General features: G+C 42.5%; 1 protein-coding gene and 1 non-coding gene across 5 annotated transcripts; both read left to right on the top strand.

Annotated features, from left to right (window-relative positions):
* The first annotated feature begins 3,809 nt into the window (after positions 1 to 3,809).
* Positions 3,810 to 3,882, top strand: trnav-uac. Its single transcript has one exon. It is a non-coding gene; the product is annotated as a tRNA-Val (tRNA).
* Positions 3,883 to 9,712: 5,830 nt separating this feature from the next.
* LOC120062356 (cleavage stimulation factor subunit 2-like) lies at positions 9,713 to 21,194 on the top strand. Of its 4 annotated transcripts, none has more exons than XM_039012273.1 (14): positions 9,713 to 9,809; positions 11,221 to 11,299; positions 11,844 to 12,013; positions 12,179 to 12,315; positions 12,504 to 12,623; positions 12,836 to 12,958; positions 13,196 to 13,295; positions 17,047 to 17,146; positions 19,097 to 19,221; positions 19,267 to 19,593; positions 19,803 to 19,927; positions 20,007 to 20,081; positions 20,392 to 20,551; positions 20,894 to 21,194. In XM_039012273.1, exons 1-13 carry the CDS (start codon positions 9,728 to 9,730, stop codon positions 20,512 to 20,514), a joined length of 1,686 nt encoding a protein of 561 aa, XP_038868201.1. In that variant the 5' UTR covers positions 9,713 to 9,727; the 3' UTR covers positions 20,515 to 20,551; positions 20,894 to 21,194. The 4 variants fall into 4 exon arrangements, with proteins under 4 accessions (XP_038868201.1, XP_038868202.1, XP_038868199.1 ...); XM_039012274.1 differs by having other exon boundaries at positions 19,097 to 19,446; positions 19,492 to 19,593; XM_039012271.1 differs by having other exon boundaries at positions 19,097 to 19,593.

Here is a 21,194-nt window from a genome sequence, read left to right as displayed (position 1 = left end):
CAAAATAGGACAAATACACACGTCACACCGCCCGAGCTACATAATAACACGCCTGATTTTGAATGTGCCTTCCTATAAGCGGAACCAGGTTGTCGGCAGTGTTGACATTGCATTGTGTCGGAGCGGGGGTTACCCAGAGACCTCAACGACAGAGCGAAAGCAATCCCGGTAGTGACCGGCTGCTCGGGGCTTCTCCAGTTATCGACGAGTTTTAGTCACTGCCACTACCAGCGGACGTTTGAAGCTATAGGTTCAAACAACTTAAATACAGTGAATTACAGTATTCCAGTGTAAATCTGACTGGTGATCAAAAGAATCACACTTAAAACAGCAAGTTCACAGTGAATGAAGCCACTGTGTTTTGTTGAAGGCCTTGTGAAAATTACCGTCGTTCCCTAACAAAACGGGGCTTCGGCTACTTTGAGTAAATTTGGTCGATTTATGGAATTTTCTAACGCCTTATCCAAACAACCTAGGCCTGGGATACTGCCCCTACAGAGTAGGCCTAAGGCATGTCCTGTCACGTCTGAGTTCGCGGTTGCCATTACCTGGTATAATGTTTACGACGATAATGGAGTAAATCATCCTAGCCTATACCATGGAGGCAGAGAACAAGTTGGAGACGATGCTCTGAGTTGGCAGGTTGAGGATGCCACTGAGGTGTAAACTCATGGCAGATGGACAATAATATTATAATAAAATACAGTGTGAAACTATAATTCACTTTATATCTTTTTAGGGATGTAGAAGCCTTAGCAAAATATAATACGGACCACTGCCTACTGAGACAGGATTTCACCCCAAGAAACATGTGACACCCCAAGAAACATCATGACACTTGAAGACGTCTTTACATTAACAATTGCACACCTTGAATACCTTTAGACAGGTTTGTTATGGTCTGTACATGTATTTACAAACTTTACTGTACACAATTATTGACAGCAAAGTTTGAAAGAGTTGACTGTTGCCCTCCATGGCGTAGTACCCTGCCCCCCTTAATGCCCCCTGCTCGCCAGTACGCCTTTGTTATTAATCGCATGGTATCGCACCGCCTTACCTTGCGCTCCAAACTGCCCTCGCAAAGCTTGCAAATAGAGACTTTCACACCGCGACAAGTGATTGCTTGAGACTTGGTGACTTCTGTAGGTGTCACTAATATGAATTTTTGGTAGAATAATTCCGGAGTGAAATTTTGACTTCTCCTCGCGATCTTCCCTCATCGCCCGTTTTCAGAACGCAGCAGCTGGAGATGAAAATCGCGCACACTGGGTCCTAGCGCCGACAGAGGCCTAGAGGTGCATAACAGGTGGTGACCGTAGTCGAGCCTTTTATTATATAATTGTAAATTCCTTTTCAAAACATGGACATCTTTGGAATCATTCTTTTCCAATAATGAATAGGTCTACCATTACAGCCGAACTCTGGTGGCCAAAGTAGTGTTTTGGTCGCATGCTTCCAAGTGTGTGTTTTTCTGAACCATCATTAGATAGCTGACAGAGTGGTAGTCAAATTACAAATATAACAATCTAATTGTAATATGATGTCATATCATATTATCATATTCCTATCATAATATTTGGCTACTGGATATTTCTTTCTGAAAATGTTATGTATATTAGGAAAGTTACTAAACTATAACAATACAATAATTGTGGCACTAATTTGGGATTTTCTTCTCCAATTAAATGCACAACACATGACCATCATGATGATGAGGTAAAATACTTTTGGTGTAAAAGCATAGGCCTATTTCGTTATCATAAGGGTTTGTACATGGCTATATACTGGTACTCCCTGTATATAGCCATGTTATTTTCAACTCCCTGTATATAGCCATGTTATTTTCAACTCCCTATATATAGCCATGTTATTTTCAACTCCCTATATATAACCATGTTATTTTCAACTCCCTATATATAGCCATGTTATTTTCAACTCCCTATATATAGCCATGTTATTTTCAACTCCCTGTAAGGGTTTGTACATGGCTATATACTGGTACTCCCTGTAATATAGCCATGTTATTTTCAACTCCCTGTATATAGCCATGTTATTTTCTACTCCCTGTATATAACTATGTTATTTTCAACTTCCTATATATAGCCATGCTATTTTTTACTCCCTATGTATACTATATATAACCATGTTATTTTCAACTCCCTATATATATAGCCATGTTATTTTCTACTCCCTGTATATAACCATGTTATTTTCAACTTCCTATATATAGCCATGTTTTTTTTTACTCCCTATGTATACTATATATAACCATGTTATTTTCAACTCCCTATATATATAGCCATGTTATTTTCTACTCCCTGTATATAACTATGTTATTTTCAACTTCCTATATATAGCCATGCTATTTTTTACTCCCTATGTATAGCCATGTTATTTTCAACTCCCTGTATATAGCCATGTTATTTTTTACTCCCTATGTATAGCCATGTTATTTTCAACTCCCTGTATATAGCCATGTTATTTTCAACTCCCTATATATAGCCATGTTATTTTCTACTCCCTGTATATAGCCATGTTATTTTCAACTCCCTATGTATAGCCATGTTATTTTCTACTCCCTATATATAGCCATGTTATTTTCAACTCCCTGTATATAGCCATGTTATTTTCATGGCATTGTTGGAAAATGACCCGTAAGTAAGCATTTTACTCTTAGTCTACGAAGCATGTGACAGATAACATTTGATTTGGAGTGTCCATTTTCTTCATTTTCTGTCAAGTTAATATTGCTATTTCCTATATGTCAGCAGTCTAGTGCCCTCGATGTTGCATGTTTACACTAATTGGCGATTGCACAAAATTGCGATATTACAATGTGCTGCGAAGAGAGGACAGACACTTCGTTTAGTTACTTTGGATTAGAGACCCTCAACCTTAGACTCGCGCTGCAAGTGACTAGAGCGGAAATCGAAGAAGCCAGTCAAGTAGAATGTAGGCAGACAACCAGTTTTACCTCCCGGTAAACGCGAGCCCTTTCTATAGCCTGTGTTGTGGTCACGAGGCTGTCGCACTGTGCCCTGCTTTCCTCACTTGTACAAAACAGGCGACGGAAATGGATAACAGTTTTTCATACCGTATCAGCACGAGTTTGTCCGACGAACCTGTTATATAGAGAGCCTGTCAAATGTTCTCCAATTTATAAAACCGTTATTATAGGTAAATTCACAGTAAAATAAATAACCAAGTGCCTCAAATTATTTCTACAGATCCATAGCACAATCAATCAAAACCAATGCATTCCAGACATTCCGGAAACATGATGTCAGTTGAGTCCGTTAAAAGTTTCGGTTTTGCACAACATTGTAAACTAAAAAACTATGGATCCGCCTCAAAGAGAGATACATCGGTGCGGATTAACTGTGGTTTATTATAGGCCAGCATTTTAACGTTCATGCAACGGTTACATTTTGTGATTTTTAGATCGAGTTCACATTTGGTGACTAGTGTCCCTTTCTATGCCGCAGGTGGAGCTGGATCAAAGCAGAAAGGTAGCTATAATACTAACATGACACAACTCAGCAGCAAACCAAATATCTTGCCATTGCAAATGCAGTTGCACACACGACTGCACTCCCCGCCATTATAGGCCTATACAGCTAATAGATTACAACAAGACTGACATTCCACGCTTGTCTTAAAAATGAATATATTAACATCACATAATATTTCTAACAGTTAAATACAGATAGTATAGATTAAACGATATTCATTGTAATGAAGACCATTAAAAACGGGCAAGATGTCTTCATCTATAATACCCTTGCATTTGACCAACGAATTCAGTTGGTTCCATAGTGTAGTGGTTATCACGTCTGCTTTACACGCAGAAGGTCCTGGGTTCGAGCCCCAGTGGAACCACAACTTTTTGATGACCCAAAGAAAACATTCAATGCTCTATACTGATACAATTTTTGACTGATAGCTTTTATGCCAACTGAACGTAATACACTCATCACAAACCAATATCTAAGATCTATTATCTAATGACAATTTAAAACATATAATTAAAAAATATATCTCAGATGATTACAGATTTAGTTGTCAGTCACTAGTCTACATACCAGTTACCAAACCTACTATGTAATACATTACATGACCAAAGGTATGTGGACACCTGCTCGTCAAACATCTCATTTCAAAATCATGGGCATTATGGAGTTGGTCCCCACTTTGCTGCTAGAACAGCTTTCACTCTTCTGGGAATGCTTTCCACTAGATGTTGCAACATTGCTGCGGGGACTCACTTCCATTCAGCCACAAGAGCATCAGTGAGGTCGGGCACTGATGTTGGGCGATTAGGCCTGGCTCGCAGTCTGCGTTCCAATTCATCCCAAAGGAGTACGATGTGGTTGAGGTCAGGGCTCTGTGCAGACCAGTCAAGTTCTTCCACACCAATCTTGACAAACCGTTTCTGTATGGACCTGGCTTTGTTTCAACATTGTCATGTTTAAAAAGGAAAGGGCCTTGCCCAAACTGTTTCCACAAAGTGTTGGAAGCACAGAATCGTCTAGAATGTCATTGTATACTGTAGCGTTAAGATTTCCCTTCACTGGAACTAAGGGGCCTAGCTCGAACCATGAAAAACAGCCACAGTCCATTATTCCTCCTTCACCAAACTTTACAGTTGGCACTATGCATTGGGGCAGGTAGTGTTCTCCTGGCATCTGCCAAATCCAGATTCGTCCGTCGGACTGCCAGATGGTGAAGTGTGATCCATCACTCCAGAGAATGCGTTTCCACTGCTCCAGAGTCCAATGGCGGCGAGCTTTACACCACTCCAGCCGACGCTTGGCATCTGCTCGGCCATGGAAACTCGTTTGATGAAGCTCCCGACAAACAGTTATTGTGTTAACGTTGCTTACAGGGGCAGTTTGGATCCCGTAGTGAGTGTTGCAACCGAGGACAGATGATTTTTATGCGCTATCTGCTTCAGCACTCAGTGGTCCCGTTCTGTGAGCTTGTGTGGCCTACCACTTTGCGGAGCCGTTGTTGCTCCTAGACGTTTCCACTTCACAATAACAGCACTTATAGTTGATCGGGGCAGCTCTAGCAGGGCAAAGATTTGACAAAATGACTTGTTGGAAAGGTGGCATCCTATGATGGTGCCACGTTGAAAGTATCTGAGCTCTTCAGTAAGGCCATTTTACTGCCAATGTTTGTCTATGGAGATTGCATGGCTGTGTGCTCAATTTGATACACATGTGAACAATGGGTGAGGCTAAAATAGCCAAATCCACTAATTTAAAGGGGTGTCCACATACTTTTGGCCATGTAGTGTATCTCAATAACAAACAAGCTGCCTATTGTAAACTGCATTGTATTAAACTCTTGATTCATGATGAGATCGTTAATCATAGCAATTTATCTGATAAATGACACCTAAGATGTCCAGGCAGGTGACATATTTCAGAATGTAACATGAAATCTGTCATATGGCATAATACTGTAAATATCATGAGGTCAAGCTTTGACCTTGTGATATTTTAAAACAAACTGATAGCCTACTCACATCTCTTCTGTCCAGTGTGACCAATGTTTCTTCACTCCAGGTGTTTTGTTGCATTGCTGCAGTCAAGGTAACCTGCACTGAACAGAAACGCTGTTGTCAATTATTTCGCAAGAGACCACCACATTAATAGCAATTAAAGTCGTAAATTATTGTCACACAATTATTGTCATCTCAAATAGGTTTGCAAATATATTTAATTTCAAGAGGGAGAATACCCTATTACAAAGTTTTGCAACAATAACATTATACCCAAAGTAATGTATTAAGACTGTGGTTGTATAACTGTTTTTCCAATAGATAGAAAGTACCAGTACTTACAATAATTGAATCCTTGTGGACTAAAATAAACAACCAATGTCATGATCAAACAATGTTTGTTTTTCATCTTGTTTCATCCTGTTTTTCATCTTCAAATGATGGCGCCGGAGGGGATGGCTGCCGTCTTATCGGCTCTTAACCAACCATGCTATTTTTTGTATATTTTTTTTGCGTTGTTCGTAACTTGTTTTGTACATAATGTTGCTGCTACTATCGCTTATGACTGAAAAGAGCTTCTGGACATCAGAACTGCGATTACTCACCTCAGATTAGACAAAGAGTTATTCTTCAATGAGTCGGACGGGAGAGATATACTACAGACACCCGACCAAGCCCAGATCCCCGTCATTCACTGGAGAAGGAAACAGAAATTTAGCGGAAAAAGATCAGGGTGCCATGTGAGGATCAGGCGATGAGTGGCTAATCTGCCTTTTCCTTCTGTCCTGCTAGCTAACGTACAATCGCTGCAAAATAATGGGAAGAACTAAAAGCACTGATATACTACCAACGGGACATTAAAAACTGTAATATCTTATGTTTCACCGAGTTGTGGCTGAATGACAAACATTAAGAACATACAGCTGACGGGTTATACACTCTAATGGCAAGATAGAACAGCAACCTCTGGTAAGACATGGGGCGGGGGCCTATGCATTTATGTAAACAACAGCTGGTGCACGATATCTAAGGAAGTCTCAAGGTTTTGCTCGCCTGAGGTAGAGTATCTCATGATAAGCTGTAGACCACACTATCTACCTAGAGTTTTCATATGTATTTTTCATAGCTGTTTACATACCACCGCAGACCGATGCTGGCACTAAAACCACACTCAATGAGCTGTATACCACCATAAGCAAACAGGAAAACGCTCATCCAGAGGCGGCGCTCCTAGTGGCCGGTGACTTTAATGCAGGGAAACTAAAATCAGTTTTACGTCATTTCTAGCAGCACACACAGACATGTACAAAGCTCTCCCTCGCCCTCCATTTGGCAAATCTGACCAGAATTATATCCTCCTGATTCCTGCTTACAAGCAAAACTTAAAGTAGGAAGCACCAGTGACTCTGTCTCTAAAAAAGTGGTCAGATGAAGCAGATGCTAAACTACAAGACTGTTTTGCTAGCACAGACTGGAATATGTTCCGGGATTCTTCCGATGGCATTGAGGAGTACACCACATCAGTTACTGGCTTTATCAATAAGTGCATCGAGGACATCGTCCCCACAGTGACTGTACGTACATACCCCAACCAGAAACTATGGATTACAGGCAACATCCGCACTGAGCTGAGCTAAAGGGTAGAGTTGCCGCTTTCAAGGAGCAGGACTCTAACCCGGAAGCTTACAAGAAATCTTGCTTTTCCCTCCGACGAACCATCAAACAGACAAAGTCCCAATACAGACTAAGATCAAATCGTACTACACCGGCTCTGACGCTCGTCAGATGTGGAAGGGCTTGCAAACTATTACAGACTACAAAGGGGAGCACAGCCGAGAGCTGCCCAGTGACACGAGCTAAATAACTTCTATGCTCACTTCAAGGCAAGTAACACTGAAGCATGCATGATCGCATCAGCTGTGCGATCACGCGTCTGTGTGATCACGCTCTCCGCAGCCGATGTGAGTAAGACTTTCAAACAGGTCAACATTCACAAGGCCGCAGGGCCAGATGGATTACCAGGACATGTACTCCGAGCATGTGCTGACCAACTGGCAAGTGTCTTCACTGACATTTTCAACCTCTCCCTGTCCGAGTCTGTAATACCAACATGTTTCAAACAGATCACCACAGTCCCTGTGCCCAAGAGCACTAAGGTAACCTGCCTAAATGACTACCGCCCAGTAGCAATCACGTCTGTAGCCATGAAATGCTTAGAAAGGCTGGCCATGGCTCACATCAACACCATTATCCCAGAAACCCTAGACCCACTCCAATTTGCATACCGCACCAACAGATCCACAGGTGATGCAATCTCTATTGCACTCCACACTGCCCTTTCACACCCGAACAAAAGGAACACCTATGTGAGAATGCTATTCATTGACTACAGCTCAGCGTTCAACACCATAGTGCCCTCAAAGCTCATCACTAAGCTAAGGACCCTGGGACTAAACACCTCCCTCTGCAACTGGATCCTGGACTTCCTGACGGGCTGCCCACAGGTGGTAAGGGTAGGTAACAACACATCCGCCACTATGATCCTCAACACGGGGGCCCCTCAGGGGTGCGTGCTCAGTTCAATCCTGTACTCCCTGTTCACTCATGACTGCACAGCCAGGCACGACTCCAACACCATCATTAAGTTTGCTGATGACACAACAGTGGTAGGCCTGATCACTGACAACGATGGGACAGCCTATAGTGAGGCCGTGTGGTGCAAGGACAACAACCTTTGTTGTTATTTACTGCTGCTCTTTAATGACTTGTTATTCTTATCCCTTAGCCTTTTTTTAAGGTATTTTCTTAAAACTGTATTGTTGGATAAGGGCTTGTAAGTAAGCATTTCACTGTAAGGTCTACACCTGTTTTATTCAGTGCATGTGACAAATACAATTTGATTTGATCTTGTTAGTTAGCACCCCCTACTGTTAAATCTGTTCTTTACAGTGTCCCAGGGCTTTCCAAGAGGTGAGGTAAGGATACAGCACTTTCTCAGGCCAGTCTTGTAATACAGATTTGAGAACCCACTTCTAGCTGATGCAGGATGATATACTTGCCAATTTTGCTGCCACAATGCACATTCTAACTTTCTCAAAGACTTTCTCCCCTCCGCCCTAATAAATGTTATTCCATAATTAGTATAGCACATGACTAAACACTGACTTCACATTAAATCGTTTGAATGTGATAAATCTTGCAGGTAGTGACCAATTCTCCATTGCCAGGCATTTCTAAAATAATTTTGGGAATAAACAAACTATGAGGACATCCTTTTTAAAAGCCAGCCATTCCTAAACTAAGCTCAACCCAAGTTAACATGTTTGCCCCTTTACAAAATTAAACAATGACGGAAACTAGCTTGCTAACTGCAAATAAGATATTTGCCACTGTCTGATACAGTAATGTTACTGTTAGTGTGATACTGACAGCTAGTGGTAGTCTGGCACTGTACTAGCCAGTCCACGTGGAGGAACCATCTAATAATTCAAAAGGTAAACTAATCTAGCTAGCTTGTTTGCAAAATTGGGATAGATACATATTGCTAGGTGTAGAATAGTTGACACAAGTGTTGAACTTAAGTCATCACTTCAAGCTCCTTGTCTCTACTAGGAAGATAGTTAGATAACGTTACCCCAAAGATTATAATAACTTTCATCTGTGATTGGACTGTAACAGTGTAACAAGTTAGCTAGTCAGGACTAAGCTTGATAACATATGCCTACACATATCATTCGTTTCAACTTTAGCTACTTACCAAATAATAACATCTATACATTCTGTATTCGCACACTTGACTTGTTTAGCTAGCTAAATAAACACTTGTATGAAGCAGTAAATAAAAAAATATTCGACACCAGAGGTCTGAAATAAAACTTTCGTGCGCATGCAAAACGTTACGCACTGCAACAAACGACGCCCCCTAGTGGACAAAGAGACTGCTGTGTTTTTCCCGCCAAATGTGAAGTCATGTATGCAAATGTGATAGTAAGATATTTGCGTTTATACAGTACTTTTATTGAAATCGTTTATTTTATGTGGACAACATTGGAAACGTTTAGCTCCTTTCATTCATTATATCAATGACTCCTCACTGCAAGGAGAAATGAAGGATGCGTTTGAAAATAGGTATTCAAACGAGGCCCACTCATAAACCGGATGGTGTTACACTTTAAAGTGTAGAATTTCCTTTTGCTACACCGTTATCATTCCCCGAAAATGGCGACTTTAGCAGCTGCTGCTGTTGTTGCTGCCGCTGGCAGAGATCCCGCTGTTGACCGTTCATTGCGCTCTGTATTTGGTACGTTTATTTATAGAGTAATACTAGTTGTTTCAAAAGTGTATATATGTCGGAGAATAAGTTAGTACTTATGTGACCGCTAGTCTAGCGAGCTGGCTAGTTTGCAAAACGCGCTTCAGTAGCGTTAGCTAGCTTCCTTTAGCCGACGCGTTTTCACTGAAATGTTTCCAAGATCTGTATCAACATTATTTTTTATAGTATGCCTCACGTTAGCTAAACTATTCATCTCTGTCAGTATCACGAAAGCTTAGCCAGAATCAGGGTTGACGGGAGACGTTGACATTATATGGCGATTCCTCTAAAACCATAATCTAGTTCACACGAAACTGTGGCTAACTATACATGTAAGGTAATCAGTCAATTTAAATTAATTCATTAGGCCCTAATCTCAGGATTGCACATGACTGGGCAGGGGCATAGCCTGGGATGGCATAGGTCCACCAACTGGGGAGCCAGTCCCAGCCAATCGGAATTAGTTTTTCTCCACAAGGGCTTTATTACAGACATAAATACTCCTCCGTTTCGTCAGCTGTCCTGGTGGCTGGTCTCAGACGATCCCGCATGTGAAGAAGCTGGATGTGGATATCCTGGGCTGGCATGGTCACACTTGGTGTGGTTTTTAGTCCGGTTGGATATACTGCCAAATTCTCTAAAATGACATTGGAGATGGCTTATGGTAGAGAAATGAACATTAAATTCTGTGGCAACAGCTCTGGTGGATATTCCTGCAGTCAGCATGCCAATTGCACGCTCCCTCAACTTGAGACATCTCTGGAGTTGTGACAAAACTGCACATTTTAGTGGCCTTTCATTGACTCCTGCATAATGTGCACCTGTGTAATGACCATGCTGTTTAATCATCTTCTTGATATGACACACCTGTCAGGTGGATGGCTTATGTTGGCAAATGAGAAATGCTCACTAACAGGGATGTAAACAAATTTGAGCGAAATAAGTTTTCTGTGCATATGGAACATTTTATTTCGGAGATTATTTCAGCTCATTAAACATGGGACCAACACTTTGTTTATTTTTGTTCAGTATAGTTAGTTTGCAACACAGGTTTACACTTAGCTAGCTATGTGTATAGCTAGTTAGTTATATATCTTGCTAATGGTGTCATAATAGTCTTGGTCATAATTATATCACATAGCTAGCAGTGCTGTCTGCAGCAGGTGGTTAGCTAGCTAGCTAATTTGCTGTTTGTTGTTTCACAGACAACAGTAATGGGAACTAACAGGTCTGGCGCTTCCAAAATCGTTAACTAGCCAAAGTCCTGCGATCCAGGCTGTGTACGCAATTTTTTTCAGTTAACATTTATTGTTATCTAGGTACCAAGGATTCTTGTATTCTATAAGTTTCTTTACAACTCAGTCAAATTGCTGACTGGAACTCTTACTCAATTTCCCAGTGGGAAACATTCCATATGAGGCCACAGAGGAGCAACTGAAAGACATTTTTTCAGAAGTCGGTCTCGTTGTCAGCTTTAGGTAAGTGAGTAGTCTTAGTGTCACTCTGTCTCCTTTTTACCCCATTAAACACTAGCTTTAGCCCCCAAAATATATTTACCAGCTTTCTGGTTGACCTATTTCTGAGAAACTTCCCATCACCAAAGGAGAATCTATAATCTGGAAGGCCTTACCAGTCGGTATGAGTTATATGTGTACGGTAAAATAAAAGTTGAGATCAGCATTTTAAGAAGCGGGCTCTCACAAGTCCTGGTTCTCCGTAGTAGTTGCCAGGCGAGATTAATGCGCTGTCCCAGATTTTTGTTAACTATGGAAATGTTGGATATAAATGCTTATTTTCACACATTTTGTAACCTGTACCAACTGGTAAGGCATTCCGGATGGTAATTTGCCTTCTGTGACGGCAAAAGTTTATCGGAAGTAGGTTAACCAAAGAGCTGGTAAATGTTTTTGGGGATACGGGACCTAGCCTTCAGCGACATGAGCCCAGGTCTCCCCCGGGGGGGAAGGGGCTGGCTTTTATGATACCTGTGAAAATGGTTTGTAAGCCTAGACTCTCTTCTAGGTTGGTGTATGATAGGGAGACAGGCAAGCCGAAGGGATATGGCTTCTGTGAGTATCAGGACCAGGAGACGGCCCTCAGTGCCATGCGGAACCTGAACGGAAGAGAGTTCAGCGGCCGAGCTCTCCGTGTCGACAATGCTGCTAGTGAAAAAAACAAAGAGGAGCTCAAGAGTAAGTATCCACTGTTGAGCGCTATTAACCACACTGCAGTGCACTATTAACCACTAAGAGAATTTGAAGAGCAGATGGGCCATGTTTTGCTGCTTCTCAATAATTGGCAGAGATGTTAGCTCTCAGCACGACTCTTAGGACATATCTTCTGTTGTCGTCCCCCAGGTTTGGGGACAGGAGCCCCCATTATTGAGTCTCCCTATGGGGACAACATCATGCCAGACGAGGCTCCGGAGTCTATTAGCAGAGCTGTGGCCAGTTTGCCCCCAGAGCAGATGTTTGAGCTCATGAAACAGATGAAGGTGAGTCTGTTCTCTCTATAGACTATGCACAGTGACTGCTGCTGTTTTCCCAGTATCCTTGTATTGAGATTGTATATAATCACATTATAGCAGGATAGTCCATGCCTCGACGGTCATTTGTGGATAATCCAAAGACAAATTAATTGGAATACATTGGACTCACATTGTGGTGTAATTACCCCCTCCAGCTGTGTGTGCAAAACAGTCCCCAGGAGGCCAGGAACATGCTGTTGCAGAACCCCCAACTGGCCTTTGCTTTGCTGCAGGCCCAGGTTGTCATGAGGATCGTAGACCCTGAGATTGCCCTGGTGAGACTTGGTTATTCTGAAGTATTGTTCAACTTGGGGTTAGGTGGAAGCACCAGTGTTGTGGATGTCTTACTGACTTTAGAGCATAGCTGGTCAGAGGCTTTTCTCTTTGAGCATGAAGTCATTCAGAGCTGATATTGGTTGCACATGTTCTCGTCGAGAGAGGTGTCAACGTGTAACCTGGATGTTCCTTTGTTTGACCCCCACTGCAGAAAATGCTTCACCGTCAAACCCCAGTGCAGCCATTGGTTCCCAACAGTCAAGCTGGGCCAGTGCCAGTGGCAAACCAGCCTATTCCCCCGGCCAATGCTCCAGTCTCCCAGTCACAGCCCATGGTGAATCCACTTTGATGACACCTTCACACACTGTCATATAGCTAGCAAAATTGTGTCATTTAATTAGAATTTAGATCAACTTAAGTCATCTGGCTGTTTTCTACATCTATTAGATCAACCTACACAATCTCTAAAGCTAAATCTAGGATCCAGATTTAATATTTATTTTTTGATAATTGTTACACGATGCATGTCTGCTGTTCCCTGTGCTAATGTCTGGTTGTGTGTGCTGGTCAGCCGGGCATGCACATGAACGGAGCTCCTCAGATGATGCAGCCCCCTCCCATGGGTGGGGGACCTGGGCCCATGCCAGGACAGGGACCTGTGGGACCACCAGGTAAGGAGACACACACAGCCTCTCTGTATCTGGAAGTCAAAGGAGCACCCCTGTTGTGCTTCCCTTTGCCATTTCACCCCAGGCGGGATACAGCCACATATGAGAATTCCTCAGGGAGGTCCGTTCTTATCGATAGGGGGCAAGGACACATACCTGTGTCTACAATTTAGGCTATTTAAAAAATAAAATGTTTGGCATCACCATCCACCCACCCATCCATTCCTGGTCAGTGGTCCCAGTGCTTCAATTTATATATTTTCCAATTAAGTCTTTGCTTTATCACATTTTGCCCTCTGATTTTATTTTCATGTCTTCCTTTTCTCCATTGCTCTTTGTTGACACTAGGTGGCAGTGGGAACTAGTGGTTGAAGAGCTTCAGGCCTGGGGTTAACTCAGGTGGCGGAAATGCTCATAGCATTGCCATTAGAAACATAACTTAATGGATCAGATAGGATTGTCCAACTATGTAGATATCAATGAGACTTTTTTTTTTTTGGAGGGGGGTACTGAGGTATATTTCTTTCTGCAATATATTTGTTTAACATTTTCACCACTAAATGCACCTCATCCACTTCAGCCATCCATATCAGTTACGATTTAGTGCTGCTTTCTGTATGCTCTGAACTGTTGCTGTGAAGTCTGGTCTTCTCTCTGTCAGTGTGACATGTGATGGTATGCTCCTATGTGTTGCTGCTTTGCTCTCTGAGTTGTGTGTCTCCTGTTCTTTTCACTTAATGCTGGCTCAGGAAACCTCCAGCACTCACCCGTAGGATCATCTGGGCAGGCTGCTATCGAGCGACCTCAAGGTATCACCCTAACCCTAGGCTCCGGCCTGCCTCCCGAGACTCCAGCCAGGCAAACAGGGCTGTTATGATCTGGCTACAGCCTGACGACCGGGGCTGGAGCGCTCTTATGTCTTATATTTGCTATGTAAAACACAAGGAACTTTTGAGGGCAGAAGTTGCACGTCGAACTTGAGGAACATCTCACAAGAGCAGTTGTTGAGTAGGCGTCCTGTCAGAATAAATGCATTTAGGTCATTTATAAATGTTTTATTAATCTGACTGGTCATGCATAGTGCTGTTGCTGTGACCGTATTACCACCACACCGGCTGTCATGAAGGCAGTCAAATTCCACGTGACCATTTAGTCACAGTGATTAGGAATCTCCAAGCTCTGATGCTGCTGGACATTAGTAGCATACCAAACTTGCTAACTGCCTGCCTGGTACTCAGCACTCTTGTCCCTCTAATCACTCTGACATCAATGCAAATGTAGTCAAATCTAATCAATCGCTTGATGAGAGCCCATGAGCTCATGTGGCGCAACATTTCTATATGCTATGCAAATGCATGAGAACAGAGTGATGGCCTCTAGTAAAGAGAGGAGGATCCCATCAGCTTTCTATAGGCTTTAATATTTTTCAACTTTCCTAATATTAAGCACATTGCTTATTTTCATGATTATGAACCACAGGAAAGCATCCTCCATTTGCTATTTACGTCCATAGATGACACCTTTTTTCCCCCGCTGCCCCTGTTTTGATACAGGTGCATAATGGTACATTCTATAAAAAATAAATATAAAAAAAATTCACACGTGTATATGCAAAGACAAGATTAAATCAAGATTAGTCTGAGGGGTGACAATATTAGCCTATCACTTGTGAATTATATATTATCACCTGTGAATGATGCCCATCATAAGAAACAATGCCTTTAAAAATATATTTTAAAAAAAAAAAATCGATTTAAACATTTTTTATAAAAAATTCTTCCGAATCATAGTTGCACACCTCATGTAGCCTAACTCATGGGCCTTTATGTTTGGTTATGGTTTGTATCAACAAAAGTGGCCAGAAAATGTCTTAAAATTAATCACTTTAGGCTCTACACCCCTTGTAGTGCCCCTGTGACAACAATTTTGGACCCCCTTGTGGCCCCCCTAAATGTGGCGTATGAAATCATTTTTTCATACCTAATTTTTGCTATCGTTCTTTTTTTACATCCGTTATTAGACGGTGGCAACGATGATGATTATGAACATCGTCTTTTGCCTGCTAATGCCTTCAATGCAGTGAAGAAAACGATGACAACAATAACGTCTAATGTAACTGGCCCCTCTAACAGTACAACTGGCCCCAGCTTGGCCACTGCGGTGTTGGCTGACAAAGTAAATGTGGACAGTTCTTCCAAAATCTTCAATATGCACCTCGGAATTGGATAAGGACGCACATAGTTGCGTCCCGGATGTCTGTCATTTGTAGCCTGTGAGAAAGACCCGATCACGCGATGTGAGTGAGAGGTGATTCGGAACGTAGGAAGAAGGACACAAAGGCCACTGGCTGCAAAAGTAATGTTTTTTTGGGGGGGGGGGGGTGCACTACGGCCACAAAGGGGATGCCGCAGTTAACTTCTAGGTGTTATCAAGTGCTTGTCAGATTGTGACTGATGTAGTTTGTATACCCTGCCCAAAAAAACTAAGTAGAGCTCATGCCTTTCAAGCAACTTTTTCCAAATCCTCATGAGTCGCATCATGCAGCCTTACAATGTATAAAAAATCTAAACGTATAGCCCAACGTTTGTAGCGCAACTAAAGTTACATTAATAACTTTAAATTAAGCATATATGAGTACCTGTTTCTTTGTTAACCACTCAACACAGAATAGCACATCGCACTCCCTCAAATCGTTTTGGAGAAAATATCCTTTCTATTTTATTCAGCTTTGTTCAATTGTGTTCTTCATACTATAAAATAATGCCATGGAATTCTAAGCAAATATTGTCTACTAAATGAACTAGTATATGGCATAGCCAGATCAGGGCCTAACATAAGGACAACTGAGTATGCTATTCTGCTCTTCTGAAATAGACTACATTTTCTTCATATCGTGTTTCTTTAGACCTGTCTAATATAATTAATGGATTTATTGTGAAGGTGTAGGCTATAATTACATTGATTTATTAGACTTTTAAAAATGTAGATGTTCCAAAGATCTGTATCAGTGGCTTGTAGGTTGTGTAGATGCTAAATATTATGTTAATTAACCCGCTAAATATTATGTTAATTAACCCGCCACAACCACAGTCATGCATACAGTTACAGAAATATGGGTTTGCTTCAGGCTAACAATACCCATTGTTATAAAAACCTGTCATGTCATAGTTTGGGAGATGAGTTTGGTGCAACCGCAAATTATGACTGATTAGTCCCAAGGTACAAGGGTGATTTAATGACTTGAGTGATTACTGTAGTTGCACAATGTTCCTTAGGCCCGTATGAACAAATATAAATTCCATTTGGAGGAATAAGATTAATGCATTTTTTCTAGCACGTATCTGTGTTGTAGACGTTGACCTGCTGTTTTTGTAATTGCATGAGAACACCCCCGTGGTCTGTTTTATGTCACTAACGCATCTTCTGTTGACGTGACCAGACGTACAAGTAGGCAAACCACTTGAATGCAGATAATTTTCAAAGATGTGCCGTGCTCCTTTTGTGCGAGACCTCCCTCTTTGGTAGAGTACTACCCTGTTCCGCTGTCCCTCGGTCCTCTCTGTCTGTGGTGTGATGATGAGCGGTGTCGCTGCTGTGGTTAGTGTGACCTGTAGTGTCTGTGTCTGTCTGTCTAGTGTGACCTATGGGAGGGATGTGATATGACCATAGAATGAAGCATTAAGGTGTAGTGAGTGATGTCGTGTGGTGTCCCTCGTACATGTCTATGTTTGACTGATGTGTGTTCCCCCCTCAGGACCAGGTGGTATCCCTCCCAGAGGTCTGCTTGGCGATGGCCCCAACGACCCCAGAGGAGGAACCCTGCTCTCTGTCACAGGAGAGGTCATCGAACCCAGGTGAGGGAAGAGTAGGGCTGTGGCATATTCTGAGTCGTCCTTATGCTAGTCGTCCTTATGCTAGTCGTCCTTATGCTAGTCGTCCTTATGCTAGTCGTCCTTATGCTAGTCGTCCTTATGCTAGTCGTCCTTATGCTAGTCGTCCTTATGCTAGTCGTCCTTATATCTTTAATACATTATAAGGCTGCATGTTTCAACGAATGGTGATTTAAAAAAAACAACATTTTTTTAAGTGTCATGAAAGGAAAGCACTTCGCACTGTTTCTTTTGAAGGCTGCACACACTACATCAGTCTCTCATTCACAATCTGACAAGCACTTGATAATATTCCCACGCACTATTCTCAATTTTAATCTGGTCTTTACATTCGCCAACTAATGTGTGGAATTATTTTAGATTTAGTGGCCAACCCCTAAAAAAAGTCTATAGCCTGCACTCGAATAGAGGTTACCTGGAACTTTTTCAATATGCCATGTAGGCTACACCGTTTTGTCATTCTGAATGTAATAAATATAGCAGCATGAGAAAGCTGGGATCCACTTATTATATAGTGGCTAATTCAAAACTGTTTTCACATGCGTTTGCGCAATGACTGGCTTATAAGCACACATTTCACTAGGCTCTGTAGGCTATGGGCTCTCAATTGGGATCTTGGGCCTATAGGCTACTGGTGCGTTCAAGACATCTGGAAAAATAAGAGGTCAAATCTTCAGGTCGGAGCTATAGAAAGAGGCCCGAGTTCCCAAGTTGAAATTCCGAGTTGGATTACCCCAGTTGTCTTGAACGCACTGAAGTCTGATATTTCCTAGTTTTGAAAGCAGCCTAATGTCCATTGCTCGTGTTTCTTGACCCAAGCAAGCCTCGTGAGAGCTAATTTCATCATAGTGCTTGATGGTTTTTGCGACTGCACTATAAGGAAACATTCAAAGTTCATTTCTTAAAGTAATGATGGACTGTCATTTCTCTTTGCTTATTTGAGCTGTTCTTGCCATAGTATGGACTTGGTCTTTTACCAAATAGGGCTATCTTCTGTATACCACCCCTACCTCGTCACAACACAACTGATTGGCTCAAACGCATTACGAAGGAAAGAAATTCCACAAATTAACTTTTTAAGAAGGCACACCTGTTAATTGAAATGCATTCCAGGTGACATCATGAAGTTGGTTGAGAGAATGTCAAGTGTGCAAAGCTGTCTTCAAGGCAAAGGGTGGCTATTTTAAGAATCTCAAGTATAAAATATATTTTGATTTTTTATTAACAATTTCTTTTTGTTACTACATGATTCCATATGTGTTATTATATAGTTTTGATGTATTCACTATTATTCTACAGTGTAGAAAATGTAAAAATAAAGAAAAACCCTTGAATGAGTAGGTGTGTCCAAACTTTTGACTGGTACTATAAGTATTCACTCCCCTGAGTCAATACTTTGTATACTGAACAAAAATATTAACGCACATGTAACAATTTTACTGATTTACAGTTCATATAAGGAAATCAGTCAATTGAAACTTTTGACTGGTACTGTATGTAGTAGGTCTAGCCTATAGAAAGCTGATGGATCCTCTTTTTAATAGAGGTCATCTCAACTCTGTTTTCTCACGCCATTGCAGAGCATAGCCTATAGAAATGTTGCACAACAGGAACACTTTATTCCATGCATCAACTAGCTGAGGTGCTGACTCTCGCTGTGCAACAGGTCATCCTATTATTCTGAATGCCAGGGCTCTCGTGTTTTGATTTGATTTAATTTGTATTGAAGTCGGTGATTTAGAGAGACAATAGAGCGCTGAGTACCGGCGGTAATATGGTCACCGTAACAGCCCTAGGGAAAAGCCATAGACTCAGAAGCACCATTGTGTAGTTCGTCATTTGAATTAATCTGTTGCATTCTTATAGCACCTCTCAATGTCTGAATGACTCTTATTCCGTGTTCTTTGTGTCCAGTCGAGGAGGAGGCTTCATCGGGGCCCCCCCACCACACCAGGGGCCCCCCATGCACATGAACCAGATGGCTGGCGGGCCTCCTCTGGACATGAGGCCACCCCATGACATGAGGGGACCCCCCATGGGTGAACCCAGGGGCATGATGGGAGAGCCCCGGGGACCCCCCATGGGTGAACCCAGGGGCATGATGGGAGAGCCCCGGGGACCCCCCATGGGTGAACCCAGGGGCATGATGGGAGAGCCCCGGGGACCCCCCATGGGTGAACCCAGGGGCATGATGGGAGAGCCCCGGGGTCCCCCCATGGGTGAACCCAGGGGCATGATGGGAGAGCCCCGGGGACCCCCCATGGGTGAACCCAGGGGCATGATGGGAGAGCCCCGGGGACCCCCCATGGGTGAATCCAGGGGCATGATGGGAGAGCCCCGGGGACCCCCCATGATGGAGCAGCGGGGACCCCCCATGATGGAGCCCAGGGGACCCCCGATGGAGAACAGAGGTAACCAAATCACAGTATTAACAAGTCCAATTAACAACTTTCTTTTTTTTTTTTTTTTTTTTTCTCTTAGCAGACATTTTATAAAGAGCATTTTTGCCATCATTTAGAACTATGTACAAAACAGGTGGACAAGCGCCTGTGCTTAAACTAGTTAGGTCTGATCAGCAATGAATGAGTAACCTGGTGAGGAATGGCTGTTGTTTCTCAAGGTCGGGACCCCCGAGCGGTGGACCCCCGTGGACCAGTGTCGGGCCAGAGGGTGCCCACTGCACAAGGAATGCAGGGCCCCCCCCCCCACACCATGAATACTAATGCCCCTCCACCTGCCAGACCGGTACAGACTACCTACAGCTAAGTCTTTACTACATTAGATGCTATGTCAATGAAAACTGCTCTAATAACTGTTTGTTCAGGGTCCTGGTGCACCACAGTCCGGAGGTAGCTTCAGCCCAGGGCAAAGCCAGGTGACCTCACAGGACCATGAGAAGGTGGGTGTGGCTTGTCACTGGTTCACAATGACATCAACATGCCTGGATAGATGGTAAACGATAATGGTTGATTGTCTGCTGTCTAGAGAAACTGGACTATCAAGATTGACAAGGTCTGCACTACATTCTGTAGTTATTCCATGGAAAAAATCTGAACATTTTCACTGTAAACTAGTCTTAGCTGATAACTATTTTTAACGATTGGACTTTCCATCTCATCATGCTTTTTGCGGTCTTTTGTTCTCACATTACTGTTATTATCTGATCTGAGAGCAGTGTGGTTCACCAGTCTGTCTATGATGTTCTTCAGGCCGCCTTGATCATGCAGGTGCTGCAGCTGACCCCAGAACAGATCGCCATGCTGCCCCCAGAACAGAGGCAGAGCATCCTCGTCCTCAAAGAGCAGATCCTGAAGACCACCGGGGCACCCTGAATAACCCCACCCACACACCCACACCCATAGGCTCAAGGTAACACATGGGGTTTGTTCACAAAGATGTAACGTTGCAGAACGTTCAGATGGAACTGTATGATGTAGAACATATATGATAGACGGGCATTGTGGCATCGCTAGTCGTATTTATTTCTGAACTATTCAACATCACTGAATATACCATTGGGTTCTCAAGTAAGGTAATTCCCCCTTTCCATGACGAGTGATGTGAGATTCCATTTTCCTTGATTAAGCGTTCTGTCTTCTCAGTGGCGATGTCAGCATGTTTTGCATTGTGGCTCAGTTGTGGAACACCCTCTAATTAATCTACACATGATCTCCCTGGAGAATACTGACCCTTCCTGGTTGTGTTTTCAAGACTGTCACAGGACCCCGACACCCCTGTCCCCCTGTAACCTCGCCGTTGGATTGATCAGAAGACGTCACCTCACTTCAAACATTTTGTAGATTGTTTTGTATTATATGGTCTTTTTTTAATGGAAGTTTGAAGTGTTAGTGATTTGAAAAATGTCTTATTCTTTTGAAGGGGAACACTTCATAGTCAGTTCAACTGAGAGAAGCGTTGCTGGATGTTACGTGATGCCCAACCCTTTTCATTTTGTGGCTGGAACCTGTTGCCTGTCTGGATATTTGTTCAATTAAATAAACTTTTCAAAAGA

This window comes from Salvelinus namaycush, chromosome 17 (genome assembly GCF_016432855.1).
Source record: "Salvelinus namaycush isolate Seneca chromosome 17, SaNama_1.0, whole genome shotgun sequence".
Classification (NCBI taxonomy): Eukaryota; Metazoa; Chordata; class Actinopteri; order Salmoniformes; family Salmonidae; genus Salvelinus; species Salvelinus namaycush.
This window is presented reverse-complemented; position numbering and strand designations above follow the sequence as displayed.